Below are 23,417 nucleotides of genomic sequence, written 5' to 3'. Positions count from 1 at the left end.
AATTTTCCATCCATTCATGTTTATGGATTGAAATTGGAGCCCCTCCTGGATGCCCTCCTGGTGGGAAATTAAGTCCAATATTTGGGATGCGATTTTGCTGTTATAGCTTACTTCTTGTACCTTGTCAGGCAAATGCTCCACCAATTGTTCTCCTTCATGGATTATCTTCTGAATATTGAGACAAATAGATTCCGCTGTTTGATCCCCACACTTAAAGAAAATACTCCCTTGTGATATCCTGTGGTTTGAAAACTGGCAGCAACCATTTCCAACCTGTGCTCACTTGCCCCATCACAGCTTTTGAAATCTGAAACTGAATCCTCAAATCAGGAAGCCCGAGAGGCCTAGGTACAAATTCAACTTAGTGTAGAGCACAAGTTGCCACCCCCACACCCCCCCACCCTCCACCCCCCACCCAGGGTCTGCCACTAAGCGATAATGCCGTCCAGAGAGGACGCAGCATTGGGAACTGATAGAGTATCCATACTGCAGGAGGGTGTTATCTAAGTGTAGGAATGAGCCATGCTGTTACCAGTGTTGGTTGGAGATATTCCTGGAGGTTCCATCCAACTCCACCTTCCCATGTTAGTTTTCTCCTGGGTCATTCACAACAATGTCCAGGAGACGAATTCTTTGTCTGCCCCTTCAAAAAATGCTCATCCCCAATTTACTTACATCTGTGCTTTCAAGATCCTAACTGTCTAGCCTTTGACTCCCCATTCTCCATGACATTTCCACAGCAACTTGTTATATGTTGTTGCATTATCTGTAAACATCTGAGAAGAGCTAGGAACTAATAAGCTATGAACTAATTGTTATGTGTAAGTATTCCAGGGGGCCACATTTCACAGCTGCACTGGAGACCAATGTGATGTGTAACAGAACCAGTTCAAACCGGTCCTTCTTTTGTACAAGGAAGCATGCCAAGTTAAAGATAGAGAGTTCTGATCTTTCCAAGCTTAAAGTGAGATGATTACTAACATCTGGTAACTAAAAGACAATAAGAACACATAGCACTACCAATCTGCTCAACCACACCTTCACCTGCATCTTTGATGCCCTAGTCCCATTGAAACAGCTACTCTTTCTCACCCTGGCTATTCCCTCCGGTACAGCCCTCTTCTCTGCTCCCTTAAATCCAATAGACACAGACTTGAATAGATATAGCAGCCAACTGGCTTAGCCATTCAACGCCAATATAGCTGAACTACATAAAGCATTATTAGGTCCTGCTCCCATCTACCAAAACTGCTCACTATTTCAGGATCATCCTGGAAGGCAAAGATAACACCAGGCTTCTTTTCTCTGCAAACCATTTTTCTTAAATCCCCCCTGCATCCTCACCCCTCATCTCCAGAATGTGTGAGGTGCTCATAGACTTCTTTGTCAGCACGTTCACCGGCAGGCTGGCCACTAATCAAAGGTCACAGATTTAAAGTAATTGGAAAAAGAATTATGGGGGAGATATGGTGAATTTTTTCATACAGAGGTATGTTAAGATCTGGAACGCATTACCTGAAAGAGCGTTAGAAGCAGATTCCATAGAAATTTACAAAATGCATTTTTATTTATTCTTTCATGGGATGTGGGCATCACTGGCAAGGCCAACATTTGTTACCCAGCCCTAATTAGCTTGTGAGGCCATTGCAGAGGGCAGTGAAGAGTCAACCACATTGCTGTGGGTCTGGAGTCACATGCAGGCCAGACCAGATAAGGATGGCAGATTTCTTTCCCTAAAGGACATTAATGAACCAGATAGGTTTTTACAACAATTGACAATAGTCTTCATGGTCACCACCACTGAGACTAGCTTTTCATTGCAGAATTGTTAATTAAATTTAAATTCCACCAGTGACCATGGTGAGATTTGAACCCACATCCCCAGAACATTAGCTTGGGCCTGTGGGATTACTAATTCAGTGACATTACCACTACACCACCATCTCCCCCAACTATATATGCATTTGGTCTGCAACAGCAGAGAACCAATTTACAATCTGCAGTAAGGACACCTGCAACATAGTGCCAGTGCCAGTGTTTGCCAAGGTTGCCAACACTCATCTCTTAACCCTGGGGCTCATTCCCCTGAATGCTTTGCAATATCAGCCAATGTGCTGTGTGTGTGGCAGGAATGGTAGCCGATGTGTTGCTTGGCATTGCCACCACTTTGGTTATTTTTCCTTCTGAGGAGCATGATATGATGTTGATAGCAGTGGGGTGAAAATCATACTAATTCTACAATGGGCAGCTGATCATCTAAGTTCCAACCCCAGTGGCAGAATTAAAATTTAACTCCATTAAATTTGAGGTCATCATCAGAGCAGCTGGAGGCGAAGTTAGGAAAATAGCATTTTTTGGGCTGTTACAACAGAAAATGCTCCACCAAACATAACAAGGGAAGCAAAGTCCTCAACAGAAGTATAGAATGGTGTAGCACTGAAGTAGCCCATTACACCCATTGTGCTTGCTCTTAAGAAAGCTATCCAATCAGACCCAATCTCCTGCTCTTTCCTAATCTCTGCAAATTTCTCCTTTTCAAGTATATATGTAATTCCCTTTTGAAAGATACTACTGAATCTGTTCACATTCAGATAGCGTATTCCAAGTCATAATATGTGCAAATCAAATTCTCATTGGGTAGAACAGAACTTGAGTCTTGCTGGTAAAAGGGACATCCATGTTGAAGCTGTTTGTCTTGTGCTCAGCAGGACAATTCGTAAGAATACTAAATGTAAAGGGAACAACAATTTACACTATATGAGAAGAAAGAACTGATTGGTTGGCAAGTGGACTCTCATTGGTCAAGGCATTGCCTGAAGAATGAAACAGCAAACTTATTCTGTTTAGCGGGAACAGACACAATGTGTGTACATGTTCTTTCTGTCCGCAAAGAACAGGGCCCAGTGTATTAATATACGTAGCTTCCAGTACACACAACTACACCACACTGTGAGCCCAACTGAAAATCTTAAATTGGTTGTCAGAGTAATTCTTAGCACACTGAGCATTAGTTAGCAAATGTTGTCCAATTGCGGAATCAAATTTAATGTTGGACACCGTTTTTAAGTGTGGGCTGGTTGGATATGGTCTGTACTTTGCCCATTGTGAACAGTGGAAGGGACATGCTGTTTTATATGATTGCTGATGTATTTTGGGATGTACACTGTCACTGAAATTCATATGCCACATTACCCAATTGTGCGATAGACAGTATGTCTTTTTGGCTTGGCAGCAGCACCCTATTAGTGGTGAATACCACTCATGTTGCTACTGCATTGTAGCAACGTGAAACAGCTAGCTTCACCTGTTGCTCAAATTTTTGAGGTACCTTGCCCTTTCAGGGTAATCTGAGGTAGACTGGGCACTTTTCAGGACCGAAAGTGATGGCCTTAGGCCTGTTCATGAGTTTGCACAATATACAGTGTGAAATAATCTGATCAGGGCAGCCATTATCCCACAAGGGTGCCTTTGATGTGCCCTATTTTGGCATCAAGGAAGCAAATGGCCTGTGCCCTATTTACAAGGCCAGTCTTATAATGTGTGGAACTGTAAGGATCATAATGCGTACATTGATCAGAGAAGGTAGTCTTGTGGTAGACCATGGTAGAGAACCCCCTGGCAGATTTTTCAACTAGTACATCAAGGAAAGGGAGTTCATTTGACTGCTGCATTTCAAAGGTGAATTTGAGCACAGGATGGAGCCCATTAAGATATGTGAGGAAATTATTACATGTAGCTGAGGATTTAAATATAGCAAACATATTGGAAATATGCAAGGGGTAGGCTTTTGGATGTCATTCCATCGAAGACATGTTTCTCATGGAACCCAACAAAGATGTTTGCAAGAGCTGGGCCTGGAGCGGATCCCATGGTAACACCATCTATTGGGCATACATGGTGTTATTAAAACTAAACTCAACTGAGCAAGTTGCTGAGTTCTTAAGTTTGAGGAATACTGATCCACTTATTCAGACCCCAGTTGCCAACCAACTAACACTCTCCTCTCATATAGTATAAGTTGTTGTTCCCTTTACATTTGGTATTCTTGAAAATTGTCCTGATGTGTGCAAGGTGAAAAGCTTCAACAAAAGAAGTCTTTTTTCCAGCATAACATATTATTTTCTCATTTCCCCTGCCATTAGCTTATGAAAGGGGCGTAGGTATATAAAAAATTATAACTTAAATGGAAATAGAGAAATGGCGCAACAATGGGACTCAATGGAAGCCTCTTCAGAAAGCTAGCAGAGGTGTAACAGGGAAAATAACTCTTTTATTAAACCCATTACTAATTCATTGCCCCATTCGAAAGGGGCACTACTAACCCACTGTAACAAAAACAAACAAAACAAAAACATACTGAAACTTTAAAGAAACCTTACTAAATTAAAATGTCATTCTCGGGGTTGATAATGTCTCCTAGTTTTCCTGCCCCCACCTGCACACACCACCCACCCCCCCCCACCCCCCCACAACCACCCGCCACCACCCCCCAGAGCTCACCGATTGTGGAAGGCGTCAAGTAGCGGACATCACGTGCTTTCTCTCCAGGGACACCCATGCATGGACATAACCACAGAAGAGAAGCAGGCAGTCAGGCAAATCTCCTCCTTCTGTGTTGTAATTGAGTTTACTTTATGATGCAAAGCAAACTTTCACCCTTGTGGTTGAGTTTTAAAGTGAAAGAAGCTACTGCAATTTAGGACAAATCAAAACCTGGCTGCTCCTACCATATCCCACCATGAAACAGTTAAAAAGTCCTGAATGTTAATCCAGGAAGTTGGCCGAGGGCTGATACAAGGAAGAACAGCTGCAACACTTTATACAGCCTGAGATATCCGCACAACAAGCTGTGGATCCAAAGAAAGGCGAAACTGGAACAAAGATGGAAATAGGGGGTGAGAGAAGGAGACAATGTACAGTGTTATGCTATAACTGATAATTTCGCGGCAGTTTTACATGAATGTCTGCTGCTACTGTCTTGTACTTTATTAGTGCTATAGTCAATGTGTTATTTGCTTCTCCGTATGCAGACCAGGCCACAATGAATTTGATTAATTCAAATATAGCCATTCTTCACCTCGAATAGTTATTGGCTGTTTGGAACCTGGAGAGGTTCTTCAAAGATCTCAGATTTCTCCGAATTTTGCAGCTTGAAAGTTTGATTCGTCTCCTAGTTGCTTCAAAAACAAGGGAGTCAGGAACCTTCCCAATTAAGGCTGTCTCAAAAGTTCTTACAGCTAAACCCAGTGAAATGTATGTTTTATTCAAGTAACTATAAGAATCTAAACTCAGTCCAAGTAAATAGTTCTCTTGGTCCTCGGCCAAATAATCAAGCTCTGTACAATCTTAATAATTGTACTCATATTTAACCTGAAATTTAATCACCCATTCCAGATACAATATAGCCTTTTCCTGTGTAACCATATCCTGCTCTCACTCCACTTCCCCTCCTTGATCTCTATTTAATTACAGAATTATTTGTGTTCACAATGTAGATGGTCCAGACCACAATTTTGATTGTACCTCCCCCATTATAACTGGCAGCAGGTGGTAAGAGTCAAGTAGGGTCTCATGTCAGAACATACCTGAGGTCCCAGCACACCTGAGTCTACCCAAAGTCGTCTCACATCACTTGGCTTGCACACTTACTGCAGTGCAACTTTGGCCTGTAAGCAAACCACATTTCTAAAATGTGCCAGCAGACTGTTGGAGCGCTGGGCAGCTTTCAAATCCAATGTGAAATCTTTTTAATGTCAGAAAGAAGTTCTTGTCCCCTCTCTCCCTATCGTAAAAACTAACCACCTAAGCACCCATGCATAGAGTCTCTTTGTTGTGAATCTCCAAGTGACCTGCAGACACCAGTCTAAGATATAGGAGCAGAAGAAAGCCATTCGGCCCATCGAGTCTGCTCTGCCATTCAATGAGATCATGGCTGATCTGATAATCCTCAACTCCATTTTTCTGCCTTTTCCCCATAACCCTTCATTCCCTTGCTAATTAAAAATCCATCTATCTCGGCCTTGAATATACTTAATGACCCAGCCTCTACAGCCCTCTATGGTAGAGAATTCCACAGATTCACTACCCTCTGAGAGAAGAAATTCGTCCTCATCTCTATCTTAACTGGGTGACCCCTTAGTCTGAGGTCATGCCCTCAGGTCCTAGACTCTCCGACAAGAGGAAACAACCTCTCAGTATCTACCCTGTCATGCTCCCTATAGCTAGAATCTATTGGTTACACTTTGCACTATATTGATACAGGTTTCAGATCAGGATCCACTATAAAATGCCAGACTAACACGCTGCCTGAGGCCAGTGGTACTAGCTCATTCTCCAGCCAGGCAGAGCCCTTTACATTTTGCTGAGCTTCTGGCTGGAACATCTTGTGTCTTGCTTAAGAGAAAATGTTACAGATATCTCAATACATTTATTGGCAGAGCAAAGATATTTGAATATTTGAAGAGTCGGGAGGGGAGAATCCCCAGTCTTTGAATAGTTAATTTGAGGTCAGGATTAAAAAGTGTCCAAGTGGTCCGACAATCTCCTTGAGCATTTTGAAAACCAGCTTTCACCCTATTTCGGACTGGTGTGTCAAAGTGAAGGAACATGAGAATGCTGCCTCCAAGGGTTCTCACTACACTTCACTCTGCGTTTCGGACTCTAGGTTTACATTGTAATTTAAATGTTAGTGCAAAGCGGAAATTACTAAGCTTGCTGTGTAAATGCATCTTTGCTTCTTCTTCTAGTAGAGTTCTTACTGGGAACAGTAAATTATTTATAATTGGAGTTGCCACAAGCCAATGTTTAGGCATGAATTGTACATTACATGCAATACTTTCCTAGGAGTGGGGATCGTTGATCTTGTACCTGCCATGAGGTTGTGCCTTTACATGCTCAATATCTAGGAAAATGAAGTGAGACTTGAAAGTACGTGCCTTGCTGGAATATTTTAAATGCCTTTGTAAGACAGGTGAATGTACAATCTTTAAGGTCAAGGCTCAGGCTATAAACCAACAATAACAATTGCTTAACATTAAACAGGTAAATGAATAGCATTTAGCACAACAGTATATTTGCATTACTTATAAACTTTGTTGTTTTGACATTTCAAAAAGCTTAACAAAGATGTTTCACCTTTTTCCTGAACATAAAATTGATCTTTAAAATATGATTGCTCACTTCTTAAGTGGTGAAATGCTATCATTGAGCTACAAGTCACTGACTGGAAGAAAAGCAACCTCTTAAAATTCTCTAAAGATACATGTGACTTTAAGCCCAATGATATTCCCAACATTACATTGGCAGCGATTTGCAGGCAGTCAGCTACAGAAGTGTTGTGAGGGTGGCTGAGTTGCTCTATTAATGATAGAGTTGATCTGCAGACACTTCTTGGGTGGAAACATTGAGTTTATTTACAATATACTCAGCAGCAACTACACGTGTGCTTTCAACTCCAACTCTACCTCTACACTGACTGCAGAGGAAGCCTGGGCTACTCTCCTAATGGTCATGTGATCTTTCTTAACATGTATTATTCTTAAAGGTACATTATACGCTAAATAAAACCATAATGACTACAGGAAGATTCATCATCCATCCACCCCGGTGCTTACCTATGTTGGCTCCCGGTCTGGAATGCCTCAATTTTTAAATTCTCATCCCTGTATACAAATCTGTCCATGGCCTTGCCCCTCTCTACCTCTGCAGCCTTCTCCAATCCTCTGAGATCTCTATGCGCCTCCAATTCTGGCCTCTTGCCCAACATCCGTATTAATCGTACCACTATGGGTGCTTGAGCTTTCACCTGTTTTGGCTGTAAGCTCTGGAGTTCCCACTTAAACCTCTCGACCCCCTCTCTCCTCCTTTAAGATTCTCCTTAGCACCTCCCTCTTTGACCTTTGGAATGTTTTACTATGTTGAAAGTGCTATACAACTACAACAACAACTTACATTTATACAACACCTTTAAAATGTCCCAAGTGCTTCCCAGGTGTGTTATGACACAAAATTTGACACTGAGCCCATATGGAGAAATTAGGGCATGTAACCAAAGGCTTGGCTGAAGAGGTAGGTCTTAAGGGGCATCCTAAAGGAAGGAAGTGAGGTAGAGAGGTGGGGAGGTTTAGGGAGGGAATTCCAGAGCTTAAGACCAAGGCCGTTGAAGGCATGGCCGCCAGTGGTGGAGCGATTAAAACTGGGGATGCTCCAGAGGCCAGAATTGGAGTCGTGCAGATATCTCGGAGGTTTGTAAGTTGTTGCTGTGTTTGTCCTAACCACTTTGAATAGCTATTGATTTTGATGAAATCAAGATGCCTGTTCAGCAGTAACAATGACCTCTCATACACCGTAACACATTAAAGCCCCTTTTGCTGAATAGGAATAAATTGAAAATGTAAATGGATACTGTTTGGCAGACCAGACAATAATGTGGACTTCTGCAGCTTGTGGAAACAGCTAGTCATTACCCCTGTATTGTCCAGCAAAGTAATAACCCAACAAATGTACCATCACAGAGAAATGTTTCATTTTTGTTACAATCAGTTCTGTAAAACAGGTTGAGATTTCATTTAAATTAACTACAGAGAAGGAAGTAGAGTCTACAGCTCAATGACAGGCCATTCTGTCATTTATACTCCACTCAAGCCCTTTTCCACCCATCTTCATCTCACCCTATCAGCATATCGTTCTAATCCTTCCTCCCTCATGTGCTTGTGTAGCTTCTCCTTAAAGGCACTGATGCAATAATTGAGCTCCATTAAAATCACAAGCAAGAATTTCCTTTCAAGAGGGAGCTTCTTTGCTTCATGTCTTCACACACAACTTTTTTCCCCATTGGAGAATATTGGAAAGGATCAGCAGACTGAAAACCAGCCTGTTGAGCCACATTATACACACTACTCCATGGCCAACAAGTCCTGGAGTGGGACTTAAACCCAGAGCTTCTGTCTCAGAGGCAGGGACACTGGTACTGGGCCATAAGACCTGCACAGAGAGCCAGCTGAGATGGGCTAAGAGGCTGGAGGGCTTATAAAATGGTGGTGGCAGGCTTTGGGAGGGAAGCCCGATATCTTCCAGCAGCCATGAGTTATATATTATAGCTTTGAATAAAGAATAATGGTCTTAAATAGTTGTTTGGTAGTACAAAACTTGAGTATTGGTGAAAAAAAGGGACATCAAAGCTTTCTGTCTTACACTCATCAGGATTCTTCTCAAGAATACCAAGATAAGGGGGAAAGCAACAATTTACACTATGAGAAGAGAGTGCTGATTGGTTGACAAGTGGACTCTGATTGGTAGAAGTGTTGCCATGGAGAATGCACCAGTTGATGGTGATTGACGGTTAACTGCCAGCATTGTTTGAAATTTAAACCAGATGGCTTGACTCAGATTGGTCAAGGTATTGCCCTGAGAAAAAAGTCAGTGAATGGCTGCCAGTTATTTTGTTTAGCTGAAACAAATGTAACATGTGTACATGTTCTTTCTGTCTGCAAAAAACAGGGTCCTGCGTCTTAATATATGTAGCTTCTAGTACATACAAATGTGCCACACTATGAACCTGATTGACAATCTTAAATTGGTTGTCAGGATAATTGTTACCACACTGAGGATTGTTGTTTTCCAATTGCGGAATCACATCTAATGTTGGACACTGTGATTTTTTTCAAGCACGGCTGGTTGGGTACGGTCTGTACCTTGCCCATTGTGAGCACCAGCTGGAATATGCTGTTTGATATGAACCACCAGTCTTTGGGATGTACAGCCTACATACCTAGCATCACACTGGCACTGAAATTCATATAGCACATTACTTTTTTTGTGTGATAGGCGGAATGTCTTTTTGGCTTGATGGCAGCATCCTGTTACTGGAGAATACCACTCGTGTTGCTGTTGCTTAGTAGCAGCCTGAAACAGCTAGTTTCACCTGCTGCTCAAATTTTTGAGATACCTTGCTCTTCCAAGGTAATCTGAGGTAGTCTGGGCACTTGAGATACCTTGCCCTTTAATAAACTACAGTCTCAAGCAGCTTACTTTGGGAGAATAGACCAGCACCAAAGAACCCTGTCTAGACACCAAACACACAACAAAACAGATGACAGTCCTGGCAGGTGCCTGTTAATGGGCTGGTAAAATCTCCCCTGTAGTCCCATTGTCTGCTGATGCAGGTTTGGGTCTCGCATTTTGTCCCAACAGTAGGACTTCATTCTTGCCAGTAAAATTCTGGCCAATAACAGGGCTTCTTTTGAAGCTGTTCCAGGTAAATTGGGGCAGATTTTGTCCCTTGGCACTTGGGTGTCAAGGGCCTTTTGGGTGAGGTGCATCTATGAAGTAAAGGTGGGTTCATCGCATGCCTAGTCCATCCAGTTTTCAACCCATTTAATTGAACAGATGTATACAATAGTGGGCAGAATCCTTGTCAGGTGTCATCATGTGAGAGGAATGTGCTGTTTTCATTGCAAAGAAGAAGTGGATAACTGTGCTGGATGGATGAATTGTAGCTTTGTTCTGTTGATTATTTTTAGAGATATTTTCAAATCCATTTTATTTTGCAGACTATTTCACATCAAGAACATCTGCTAACGGAGCTGCTAAGAATGAAGATGAAATAGGTAAATAATTGTTGCTCTGTTCAGCTTCCAAAAATACTCCCCCTCATGTCTGATTCTGCTTCACTTGGACAAGGCCTTTACATGGCTCTCTGACTTTGTATAGTCCAGTCACAGTGAATGCCTGCAACTTCCTCTTTGTAAAAGCTGTCAGTGTATCCAAACTCTTGACTATATCTGCTGTTATTAGGTTTACCCCAGAACCAAGTCCAGAATAACAAACATGAATAATTGGTGGAAGTTAGGCTTTAGGCCTCTTGGGCCATATCTACTCTCTAGGGCCCCTCAGCCCTGCCAAAAGTCCATCTGCAGCCTGAATGTTTCAGTTCTGATGATTGGACCCAACTCAAACTTTGACCTTTTTCTTATTCATTCACAGGATGTGGGCTTCGCTGGCTGGGCCAGCATTTATTGCCCATCCTCAGTTGCCCTTGAGAAGGTGGTGGTGAGCTGCCTTCTTGAGCCCCTGCAGTCCATGTGGTGTAGGTACACCCACAGTGCTGTTAGGAAGGGAGTTCCAGGATTTTGACCCAGCAACAGTGAAGGAATGGTGATATATTTCCAAGTCAGGATGGTGAGTGACTTGGAGGGGAACTTCCAGGTGCTGATGTTCTCATCTATTCAATGCCCTTATCCTTCTAGACTATAGTGATCATGAGTTTGGAAGGTGCTGTCAAAGGAGCTTTGGCAAATTCCTGCAGTGCATCTTGTAGATGGTACACACTGCTGTCACTGTGCATTGGTGGTGAATGTTTGTGGATGTGGTGCCAATCAAGCGGGCAGCTTTGTCCAGGATGGTGTCAAGCTTCTTGAGTGTTGTAGGAGCTGCATTCATCCAGGCAAGTGGGGAGTATTCCATCACACTCCTGACTTGTGCCTTATATCTAATGAACAGGATTTGGGGAGTCAGGAGGTAAGTTATTCATTGCAGGATTCCCAGTCCCTGCCCTGCTGTTGTAGGCACAGTATTTATATGGCTTGTCCAGTTCAGTTTCTGGTCAATGGTAATTGATGTTGATAGTGGGGGATTCAGTGATGGTAATGCCATTGAACATCAAAGGGCAATGGTTAGATTCTCTCCTGTTGGAGACGGCATTGCCTGGCACTTGTGTAGTGCCAATGTTACTTGCCACTGTCAGCCCAAGCCTGAATATTGTCCAGGTTTTGCTGCATTTGGACATGGACTGCTTCAGTATCTGAGGAGTTGCAAATGGTGCTGAACATTGTGCAATCATCAGTGAACATCCACACTTCTAACCTTATGATGGAGGGAAGGTCATTGATGAAGCAGCTGAAGGTGGTTGGGTCGAGGACACTGACCTGAGGCATTCCTGCAGTGATATCCTGGGGATCAAATGACTGACCTCCAGCAACCACAACCATCTTCCTTTGTGCTAGGTATGACTCCAACCAGTGGAGAGTTTTCTCCCTGATTCCCATTGACTCCAGTTTTGCTGGGGCTCCTTGATGCCACACCTGGTAAATGCAGCCTTGATGTCAAGGGCAGTCACTCTCACCTCACCTCTGGAGTTCAGCTCTTTTGTCCATGTTTGAACCAAAACTGTAATGAGATTAGGAGCTGAATGGCCCTGGTGGTACCCAAACCGAGCATCAATGAGCAGGTTATTGCTAAGCAAGTGCTGCTTGATAGCACTGTTGATGACCCCTTCCATTACTTTACTGATGATGGAGAGTAGACTGATGGGGTGGTAATTGGCTGGGTTGGATTTGTCCTGTTTTTTGTGTACAGGACATACCTGGGCAATTTTCCACATTGCCGGGTGGATGCCAGTGTTGTAGCTGTACTGGAACTGCTTTGCTTGGGGCACGACAAATTCTGGAGCACAAGTCTTCAGTACTATTGCCAGAATATTGTCAGGGCACATAGCCTTTGCACTACCCAGTGTCTTCAGCTGTTTCTTGATATCACATGGAGTGAATTGAATTGGCTCAAGACTGGCATCTGTGATGCTGGGGAACTCTGGAGGAGGCCGAGATGGATCATCCACCCGGAACTCCTGGCCGACGATTATAGCAAATGCTTCAGCCTTATTTTTTGCACTGATGTACTGGGCTCCTCCATCATTGCGGACGGGGATATTTGAAGACCCTCCTCTTCCAGTGTGTTGTTTAATTGTCCACCACCATTCACAACTGGATGTGGCAGGACTGCAGAACTTAGATCTGATCTGTTGGTTGTGGGAATGCTTAGCTTTGTCTATCACTTGCTGCTTATGCTGTTTGGCACGCAAGTACTTTTTCTTTCCCGGGTGCTCATCGACTGGCTGTGAATTTGCTGCAATTGTATATTTCTGTCTTTGAAGCATTTCTATTTAATCTGGGGCATGCTGTCTATTTCTTTGTGTTAACCCTCTGGACTGCAAACTACGGGCTGAATTTACTGGTCACTGCAGTGGGCCTGCCCATTGGCATTCCTGCTGTGGTCAGTTCCGGGAGCTCCAGTGAGATTTAATCCCAATCCAGCGGTCTGCTGGCTGCGTGAGGAGGCTCTCACCTCCGAGAGCTGCTGTCCAATCAGAGGCCGGTAGCTCTTGAGTACTGACACCGCCACTGGGGGCTGGTGGCCACAGCTGGTACTGCATTAGGCCCTGGGGGGGAACGATTGTCATGGAGCCCCTGGAACACAGGTAAGTGGGGCCAGTCAGGCAGGCCAAGGCGAGGATGGGGGAGGGGCAGAGGGCAGGGAGTGTCTTTCTGAGGAGGCAGCCTTTGCTGCCAGTGGGTCTCTGCGTTGGGCACAGTGTGTTTAAGCAGGAAGGACCCCTCCTGCCAATTTGCAGGCATGCTCACCAGTGTATACCTAGTGGATTTCCCATATTGCAAGGCTGCCCCCAGCCTCTTCTTCCCTGCTGCTGACAGAATACCAATGGCAGTGTGTCGAGGCCCGTAAGTGGCCACTTAAGGGTCTCAATTGACCTCCTGGCGGGAAGGCCAAACTCAACTCTTCCCGTCCCAGACTTAATTTGGGGGCGTTGGGAAGGAGATGGGCTCTCCACCCTGAACTTTCCCACCCCATTAAATGCACCCCACCCCCCCCCAACCCCCCCACCCACCATCTCCTGTCTCCCAGCCCAATCCCAGTAGGGACATTAAATTCCACTCTGTGTGTAATTTCCATATTGTCGCACTTTTGTACTGCAGTTATTTAAAGAAGAAAGATTTGCATTTATTTAACCCCTTTTACTATCTCAGGATATCCCAAAGCACCTAACTACCAATGGAGTGGTCTTTGGAATTCAGTGACTGTTATAATGTAAGGAACTTGGCAATCAGGCTGTGCACAGCAAGTTCCCAAGAACAGCAATGTGGAAATGGACGGAAAATCTGTTTTGCCGATTTTAGCTGAGGGATAAATATTGACCAGAGCACTGGTGACAATTCCCCTGCTCTTCAAATAGTGCCAGTGGATTTTTAATGTCCACCTGAGATGGTATATGGGACCTTGGGTTTAATGTCTCATCTGAAAGATGGCATCACCAGCAGTGCAGCACCCACCTCAGTATTGCTCCAGAGTTTCAGCCAAAGTTTCCTGCTCAAATCTCTGGAGTGGGATTTTATCCCACAACTTTGTGACTTAAAGTTCTGATATTTCACAAAATGCTTTACTGCTATTTTGCACATTTAATAAATATAAAACAATACGAAATACATTTTTGAACAGCTCCTGCCCCACACTGAGTGGGACAACTAAAATACTAATGTTCCCTGAAATACATTATTTCCATTGAGAAACCATTATTGATCCATTCAGAATAGTCACTCATTACTATTTGTGGGAGCTTGCTGTGCATAATTTGGCTGCCAGTTGTCCTACATTATAACAGGGACTACGTTTCAAAAAGTATTTTCCTGGCTGTAAAGCAGCTTGGGGTATCTTAAGGTTGTGAAAGATGCTACATAAATGCAAGTCCTTCTTTCTCAGCCAGTGTGAATCTACCAGGTTGCACCATGGCTGCATGAATAAAACAGCCCCACTCTCTCTCCTCTGTTTCTCATACTCATCAACCATATTTTGTCTGTTCTTTTCTAGAAATCAAGTATGCCTTACTGGGTGCTGGAATAGGAATATTTCTCGTCATCTCATTTGTTTTGGTTAAGATTTACATGATTAATAAACACATTTATGAAAATGACTTAACAGGTAAGATGACAAGGCAAACTTAATGGGCAACTTTCCTTCCAATATTAGCTTGACTGAAGCATGACTAAATCCCTTCAGGCACAAACAGCTTTAAGTGTCCAAATAATAGGCACTGTCTCTGTCAGAAATGGAAGCAAATATATTGTTTCACTTTATGTTGCTCTGTTCATGATTTTCTCTCAACTCGCATTCTCACAACCCCCATCAATGCAGAACTATCTAACCCTCTCTTCCTCCAACAACTGTTATATAGCCAGGATCCCCAAATTGGTCTCTGATCAGACCCGTAATCCATCCCACACCTCACCCAGGCCACATTTCCTGCATCCCTGTTTCCTCTTGATTAAACCTTCACCTGGGTACCTTGTTAACGATGCCAGAAACCTACAAGCAGATAAAAAGGTGGGATACTTTCAAAACCGAGGCTATGGAAGACCTATCTATTCGACTTGGTCCACAAGGAATCAAACACAATTTGAAGAAACTTACCTTGCTCAACTTTTTCAGGCCCTCCATCCAAGAAAGCTGATCACTGTTTCCTCACTCAGCCTTCAGTGTAATATTGTAGTCAGGCTCCAAAGATGTCAATGGATCCTGATCCGCCCTATTTAATAAAGAGTCTCGATAGCTTTGGATGTCCTTCTTTTGTTCAGTTTTTGGTTGGGATGGGAAGTCAATGGGTAAATCCCTTGCTTCATTGTAACTGTCCCTCACCCAGGTTGAGAAGTGGGATGGAGTGGGGGAGGTGAAAATCTCCCCTGAAAGAGTCAGTGTTCTGTCCAGATTTCAGTCTGACACCAGCAAAGATGTCAAAGGGCGGTAGACCACCACAGACAATTCCAAGGAACAAGCTTTTGTTGTTAAAAGCAAAATACTGTGGATGCTGGAAATCTGAAACAAAAACAGAAAATGCTGGAAAAACTCAGCAGGTGGTCTGGCAGCATCTGTGGAGAGAGAAACAGTTAACGTTTCCAGTCCTTATGACCCTTCTTCAGAGTGTTCTTTGCTTTGTCCATTGCTGCAGTCTGGCTGTATGGGTAGAGTCTAGGTGAAGGAGTTTAGTGTAGGCAATCCTGTGTTACATATCCATCTCTAGTAAGAGAGTCAGTGGTGTACCATTAAAAGAGGCCCTTGTTGTTTAGATACCAACATCTAACTCCACTAATTAGTTAGCAATGACTCACTAATCCTGCAAGACAACACTAATGTTTACATCTGAATAAGTCCTGCAGTCTAGCCAGATACTGCTTCCAAATGAGTGCTTATCTCTGTACCTCTGAGGAGTCCAGTCGTCAGTAAGGCGCATTGAGCACTACAGCATGGACACGCTCAATCTGACAGTCCAAAACAAAGTTATGAATGAGATAAGAAGTTGTTATAAGCCACTTACAAAACACCATATACAAATCAAACTTTTGTGGATTACATTCAAACATTACTGAAAATGCCGAACTTGGAAAAACAAGTTCTGAGCATTCTCCCCGTCCCTTCTCAATGGTAAGGCAGCAAAATGCCAAGACAGTACACTGTCCTTGAAAACTACAATATCCCACTGCAACCAGTAGCAATCACTAGGTGACTGAGTTCTAATTACCTCCAATATCATGTCTGACAAATAGCTAGCAGTGAATTACCTGGTAGTTGCCAAACCTTAGGTTCCTGCTGACATTTCTAAACCATTCAAGATTTATTCTGTGGCTTGTGGTATAGCTGAAGCTGCTGGACTGGAATTTAGTCCTATGTCTAATAAAGACCTAACCAATATTGAGACATGGAAATATGTCTCATGTCCGTGCAAACAAAAGAAAAGTTCAAATGTTCAGTCAACCCATTGGAATTATATATTTGACCAAATGTCAGCTTATGTAGGGTGGGCAAACCTTGCTCAGGGCAAGGTGCCACATTTATTTGAAGGACACGTTTCATCCCTTAATGAATTCTCACCGAGGCACAAGAAGGCTGAGGCATACTTTTGAATTATGTGATTTGATAGATCTCAATTTTGATGGCGCTTTCAGTCTGTGAGTCATACCATTCAGTACCATCAACTTGAATTTAAATTCAATCTCTGATAGAACGCATGGATAAAAATCCCAACGCTTAGAGCCACATATTGTAAAACTGCACATTTGCAGCCTACAGATGACCTGTTGTTGGCTGAGGGTGCCCAGTTTTTCCAATATGCACTCTCGGATCACATTAAAAGACAAGGGCATAGGAATTCCTCCCCACCTAGGCCAGATTTCAATCTTTTGTTCAGCTACCGTGAATTTTATGAAGCAACTACTTTTCCAACATGACAATGTATTAATTATTCATAAATGCACGAGGCAGTCTGACTGTGATCATCTTTTACCATGGAACTGTGGTTTCTCTTGCAGTTGGTTCCAGATCTTAACTATTGCAAAGGAGGAAATTCAAAGAGAAGTCTGGGTGTTTCCCTGCAGAACGAGTGTCAGGGGGTGTGCCTGTAATTTTGAAGAGCAAAATTAGGAAGTTAAAAAAAAGCCTCCCACTTAACAAAGGGACAACCCTCCTCCTATTAAAAATGTCAAGTCACTGTGATTCCTCACCAGCATGTTACTAACTGGGTAATATTTTGGCAAAATGCTCACATTAGCACCTGGAAGGAAATAGTACCCAAATGTTGCTGGGATACTAGGTAGAAAAGTGACTGTTGCGATGCTTAATATACACCATCGCTCGGGAAGCAGGTTGTTGACCTTTGGATTGCTAGTCCATTAACATGACTACCACACTGAGACACCACCTACTCTGCAGTTGGTTGTGTGGCAGTTGACTGAGAATGCTTGATACTAAGACTGGGTAACTCAAGGGTATGGTAGTGCAGTAGTAACAGTAAGAATTGGACCTCCTTGTGCCAATTTCTAGCTGGAAAAGAGGGGTCTATAGGAGCAAATTAGAGGATTAACCTTCCATGCCTGAACAGTGTGGGAACCAAATCAGGTGCCAAGTCAGGTCTGTAGAGGCCTACTTGGCAGCCCCACTGAACAGGAGTTATATATACTGATAAGGAACCTAATGTCTGTTTTAGCATCCAAACCAGGCTTTGGTTTGTCCTTTGGGCCTGTTGCCATCATTATTATCTGGACTACATGCAGCCCAACCAGTTGACCTTATGGGGATTGCTGGAGGCTACCAATGAAAAGGTTCCTTACAAAAGTGCTCCTCTTGGTTCTGTGTTTAAGCTGTGTCCTGACTGCCTCCTCCCCACTCTTTCTCACTCAAGGCCCTTTGGCACAGCAGCTGAAATCCCAACTCCCCTCGCCCCCCTGCGCATCCAGCAAATAGTCTCTGGAGTCACGACTGGTGCCTGCAGCTCACTGGCACTGATTTAGTGAGGTGGGCAGACTATTTTGTCTTGATCCTGGCTTCATGAAGTGGTACAATACACACCGCAATTTGAGTGCAACCCAATTTCTAGGCCAGAGTCATTGGGCCAAAGAGAGGAAAATCAGCTTGAGTTCCCACTCCTGACCTCTGCTGAACACTCCCATATTGGGTCAGGACAGAATCAGACATGGCAGTGGTGATTTCCCACCTAGGAAGCCTGTTGCCTATTCCTACAGTTAGATAAGTGGCCAGATGGATGAATAATGAAAGGGCTTTGGGTAGCTGTTGATCAGTACCCAGCGCAACTCTGCATCTTCTAGTGTGTAAAAGAAAAATAATCAGGGTTGGGGGGGTGGGGAGTAGAAATGGAAAAAAAATGTTTTAAATACTGCATTACTTTGCTTCCCTTGGTGTGACCAAAACAAATTGATGGCTTCAAATCTATTTCCTGTTTAGTTGCCTGTTGTGTTATATGCATTATATAATAGTTACAGCATGGAAATAGGCCATTCGGCCCAACTGGGCCATGCTGGTGTTTGTGCTAATCATGTTCTTCCTCCCTTCCTTTTTCATTTAACCCAATCAACATGTCCCCCTACTCCATTCGCCCTTATGTTCTTGTCTAGCTGCCCTTTAAATACCTCTACACTATTCACCTCAGCTATTCAGTGTGATGGTGAGTTCCACATTCGAACCAATAAAGAAGCTTCTCCTGAATTCCCTTTTGTATTCATTAGTGACTACCTTACACTTGTGGCACAGTGGGTCTTGTCCCTGCTCCTGAGCCAGTGGTTCCAGGTTCAAGTCCCACCTGAGTTAACAGCCAAGGAAAGTGCATTCATAACATGGCCGAACAGATTGGGCATCAACCTGCAAACCCTTCCAGCACACGCCAAGGACAGGCAGCAAAAGCCAGAGAGATTCCTGGTTATCCATGCGATGGAAAGAAATTGGAGCCTCTACCATCACTATCCACAGCTCAAGACCGCCACATGCATGTAAAAGTGTATGTTGCCACAGCAACCTGGACTCCCCGAGTGAACTGTAACACACCAATATCTTATGGCCCCTATTTCTGCTCTTGCCTGCAACTGGAAATGTATTCTTTATGTCTACAATGTCAAATCCTTTCATAGGCCAAGATCTTACAGTCTCCAGATAGTCAGAGACTGAAGATACCTTGTAAGATACGTGTGGGACCCATTGGGAGTCCCGACATAAGCACATCTCTGGTACTTACGGGAGAAGTTTTAAACTTCCGATTGCAGGTTTTGTTCTGCCCGAATTGCTCTGTGATTGGCCAGAACCATGCGTATTTGGTCTGTTTTCCATACACTTACCCTGGTTTTACACAGTTTTACTTAGTTTTTCATAGCAGGTATAAAACCAGCGAAACTCTAAATAAATCAGCTGGAGTGTCAAAGCACTGTGGAGCCCAAGCAATGGTCACCATCCCACCCCTTCCCCCTCAGACAGTGCTCACCCCCATACCCCTGACTGAACTCCCGACGAGCGACCCCCACCCCAGCCACCCGACCACCCCCCACACCAACCACCTGGTCCCATGCTCCTTGACCACCCCTGACCACCCTCAACTCTCACGCCAACCTCACCCCAACCACATAATCCCCCCACCACCGACCGCCCAACACCACCCCTCCCCCCCACCCCCCTTAACCACTTAACCACCCCACCCATCCGACTCCCCCACTACCTACCACCCAAGGCCTCTCCAACCCATCCTTCCCACTTACCTTCTCTCCTTTCAAAGTGGTTGGGACCTTTAAACTTACCAATTTACAGCAGCTAGTGCTATGAAAAGGGGCATATGGCTTCACTTGCCCCTGCACAGAAGTGACTCCAGGAGCTGCTATGTTGCACGTTTCTCAGCAGGCCCAGGCCTGAAATGTGCAGCTCCGGTCTAGGGTAAGTAAAATGGAGCGGAGTGGAAATCCAACGGTGATTGCCACTGCACAGATGTTCTGGGCCACGATCTTAGCGAGATCGACAGCAAGAGAAATTAAGAAGAAAGCATTTAATTTTTAAATTTTAAAAAAATCTCCAATGCTTATTAACATCCGAAAGAATGAGACTCAACACTTATATAAGTAAACTTTCAATACCAGAGAAATTGGTTGACAGTCATTAAGACTTATCACACTAATAAATATTTACTTACATGGGAATGGACAAGTCATATTCTGGCAAGTTTCTTGTATCTATCTTGTGAGGCACAGCATATTTGTGCTCATATCTGATTATGATTAGCTCAAAGTAGCTAAGTAGCACTGACTACCACTTGTGATAATCTATTACTGTCCCTGTTTCAGATACTCCATCCAGACAAAGCCATTCATTAAGGTAAGAAGTTGAAATCTCTTTAGACAGAGTAATGGTCTTGGCAACATCAAGGCTGCCAACTGGATTGCTCAGTAGAATAGTTTTGTCTGACCAATGTGAAGTATTCACTCAAATATTCCAGCTGCATGTCTAGTTTGAATAATATTTCTGCATCAAGTTGCATTTAATTGTGCCTTTAATGTTACCAAAACATCCCAAGGTGCTTCACAAATGTAAAGAGAAAAATAAATTCTGAACCCTTAGGGCAGGTAACCAAAACATAGGCAAAGAGTTTTAAGGAGAGTCTTTAAGGAGGAAAGATAGATGAAGAAGTGGAGGGGTTATGGAGGAAAGTCCAGATGGTGGGGCCTAGACTGCTGAAAGCATGACCCATAATTGTGGGATAAAAAGATGAGGTGCTTAAGAGGTTAGAGTCAGAAGAACAGAGGGTTCGGGGGAAGGGATATGGAGTAAGAAATTCAATTTGAGATCAACAGGAAGCCAAGCTTACAAAAAGTCTGAGACAGTGGCCATGGAAGAGGATGAAATCAGTGGCGAGAAAATGGGGTTTATAATTGGCGGCTGAGGATGAAGGGCTTTGGCTTTCCTAGTGTTCAGCTCAGCTGGATGCTGGTTAGCCTGTCAATACAGAAGCAGTGGAGGGGCATGAAAGATGTGCCGGGGAGCTGGAGCTGGCCCCATGCATGAAGACGATGCTGTCAAAGGCAATGCATGGATGAGGATTTGGAGGGGTAGGCACAGATGCATAGGAAATTCCGAGGGTAATGGCAGCAGGAAGACCAACCATTCTGGGATGTATGATGACTACAATCAGACAGGGGCAAGTGAGGATGGTCTCACTGAGATAGATAATGGGGGAGAGATGTTGGAGGAGGATAGTGCAATCAGCTGTGACTGGGAGAGTGGATTTTTCAAGGGCAGAAGTTAAAGCAGCGATTGGTGATTTATCTCAATATATTGTCCTATTCCCTTAAGAATTGACAGATTGTCATGAGTCATAACAATGAGCCTGGCCAGATGGATCAAAACGATCTTCACTGGCCCTGAACATATATGTTCTTACACATTCCATACAGGTTAATATGGGTGCACTGTACACCATAAGGATGACTGGTGTTGGTTTTATGGTATTTGCTTGCAAGACCAGGGGGCAGATGGGAACCGATATTTTATTTAAGGGAATGAGCAGCACAACGAGTCACAACAGAGGGAGGGGTATGTGGTTTTAAGTGGAGGGTGGCAGGATGGGCTTTCCTCGAAGTAGGAGGGTTGGAAGTGAAGGGTTGGACAGGTGGACTCAGAGAAAGTGGGTGACAAATATTTTGGTAGCACTGAGTTCCAGATGCATCCCATGGAAAACCTGTACCAATCAAGATAGAAGTCCCACAGTTATGTTAAACATAGGGTGAAATTTATGGGGGCGATGGGGGTAGTGTATTCTGTATTCCCCCCAACCCCCAACCCCCAACCCTGGTAGAAAAGTCAGTCGGCAACACGCCTACTTTAAAAAGGGGCTGCTCTGCAGCAATAATACACTGGGGCCAGCCTTAACAAGGTGGGAGTGGGACTTTGGCTCTTCAGGAACAGGAAGTCCCGCCCTTGAGAGCTGCCAACCAACCTGATTGGCTGGCAGCTGAGTAGCACCAGGATGCAGTAGTGGCCACTGCTGGGACTGCAAGGGAGTTCTGGGAAGAAGTTCCATGGATGCCGGACTGAAAGGTAAAATCCGGGAGTTTTGGTCTGGGAGGTATTGGAGACCCTAGCGAGGGGGGCAGGGGAGAGCGGTGGGGGGAGGGTTCAGGTTCTGGAGGATGGGTGGAGGGGGGGTGGAGTGGGAGGCCAAATCGGGGGTACCATCTTGGAGAGGGGGTGCCTCTCAGGGGAACACCCAAAGGAAGTGCATTCCCTTCCTTCCCATCTTTTAGCCCAAGTTGGCAAATTGGCAGGCTGGCTCCTTCTGCCCTCTGTCTTCCAGCATCCTCGGAATTAAGCAGAGGTGGAAAGAGGCCTCGAGTGGTCTTTAATTAGCAACTTAAGGACCTCAATAGGTCAAAGGGCGAGCGGGCTGCCTGGCACCTTACCTGCCCACCCTATTATGGGGGTACCTCCGGGGTGGGCGGTACAGTGGTGGGCTGACCACCCTTTATTTTATGTGCCCTGCCTTCAAATATGCCAGTCAGTGGTGTGAGGTGGTGGAGGGGTGGGGGAGGGGTTGTAAAATTCATGTTCATATGCTTAAAGTGGAAGTGAGCAGATGCTATATGTAACCTTGCAACTATAGGTTATAGGTTCAACATAGACCACACAGCCAAAGGTGGAGAGGATATGGTCAAGTTGACATGTCCATATGGACATATTCTTGTCATATTCTTGCCTTCAGATATTTGGAAAGAAGTCCCAGAAACCACAGTCATTATAGCCGCTTTCTCTAATCTTGCTGCTCTCATATGCTAAGTCTTCAGTAACGTTGCACTTCCAGATGAGAGGGGAAGCTAACTTTCTCTACCACTGGCACTAACAATCCCGGAGGAAGGGTTATACTAAACATAACACATGCATCTTTTACTAAAGCTAAAGTTTCTACACCTGCGCACACCACCCTCCCGAGAAGGAAAACTGATTTATTTACCTCCAAGGATGTTAAGGGCTTGGGTGCATATAATTTCCTGAGTCCCGGAGTGGCCCTTCCCCCCCCTCCCCCATCCCATCTGCTCACACTGCGCTTGGTGAGTACAAACAGAACATTCCCCCAGTGTGAGGTTTGGCTTCTCATGGCCCGATGTGGGATAAGACGCCCTGGACATTTTTCTTAACTTTTTTTGCATCAAAGTACCTTCGTAAACCAAATAACATCAAAATCCAGCCCAAAATATTCCTCACAGGAATATCATGACAGGCTTGTCAATGGTGTCCTTTGCATTTAAATAACCTGTCAG

The 23,417-nt window shown here is 44.1% G+C and overlaps 1 protein-coding gene across 2 annotated transcripts in view; it reads left to right on the top strand.

Annotated features, from left to right (window-relative positions):
* The window catches only part of LOC121270842 (transmembrane protein 273-like), a 69,810-nt gene that overhangs the window by 35,510 nt on the left and 10,883 nt on the right, over nt 1-23,417 (top strand). Inside the window, exons 1-4 of one of the 2 annotated variants that reach the window (XM_041176366.1) lie at nt 4,713-4,895; nt 10,551-10,607; nt 14,656-14,766; nt 20,451-20,481. In XM_041176366.1, coding sequence (XP_041032300.1) covers nt 4,883-4,895; nt 10,551-10,607; nt 14,656-14,766; nt 20,451-20,481 — 212 coding nt within the window. In that variant the 5' untranslated portion in view covers nt 4,713-4,882. Of the gene's footprint in view, nt 1-4,712; nt 4,896-10,550; nt 10,608-14,655; nt 14,767-20,450; nt 20,482-23,417 lie in introns of those variants that run through there. The other variant, XM_041176365.1, reaches the window with a different exon arrangement.

This window comes from Carcharodon carcharias, chromosome 28, assembly GCF_017639515.1.
Source record: "Carcharodon carcharias isolate sCarCar2 chromosome 28, sCarCar2.pri, whole genome shotgun sequence".
Classification (NCBI taxonomy): Eukaryota; Metazoa; Chordata; class Chondrichthyes; order Lamniformes; family Lamnidae; genus Carcharodon; species Carcharodon carcharias.
The sequence above is the reverse complement of the archived record's forward strand: the minus strand, read 5'-3'. Positions and strand labels throughout refer to the sequence as shown.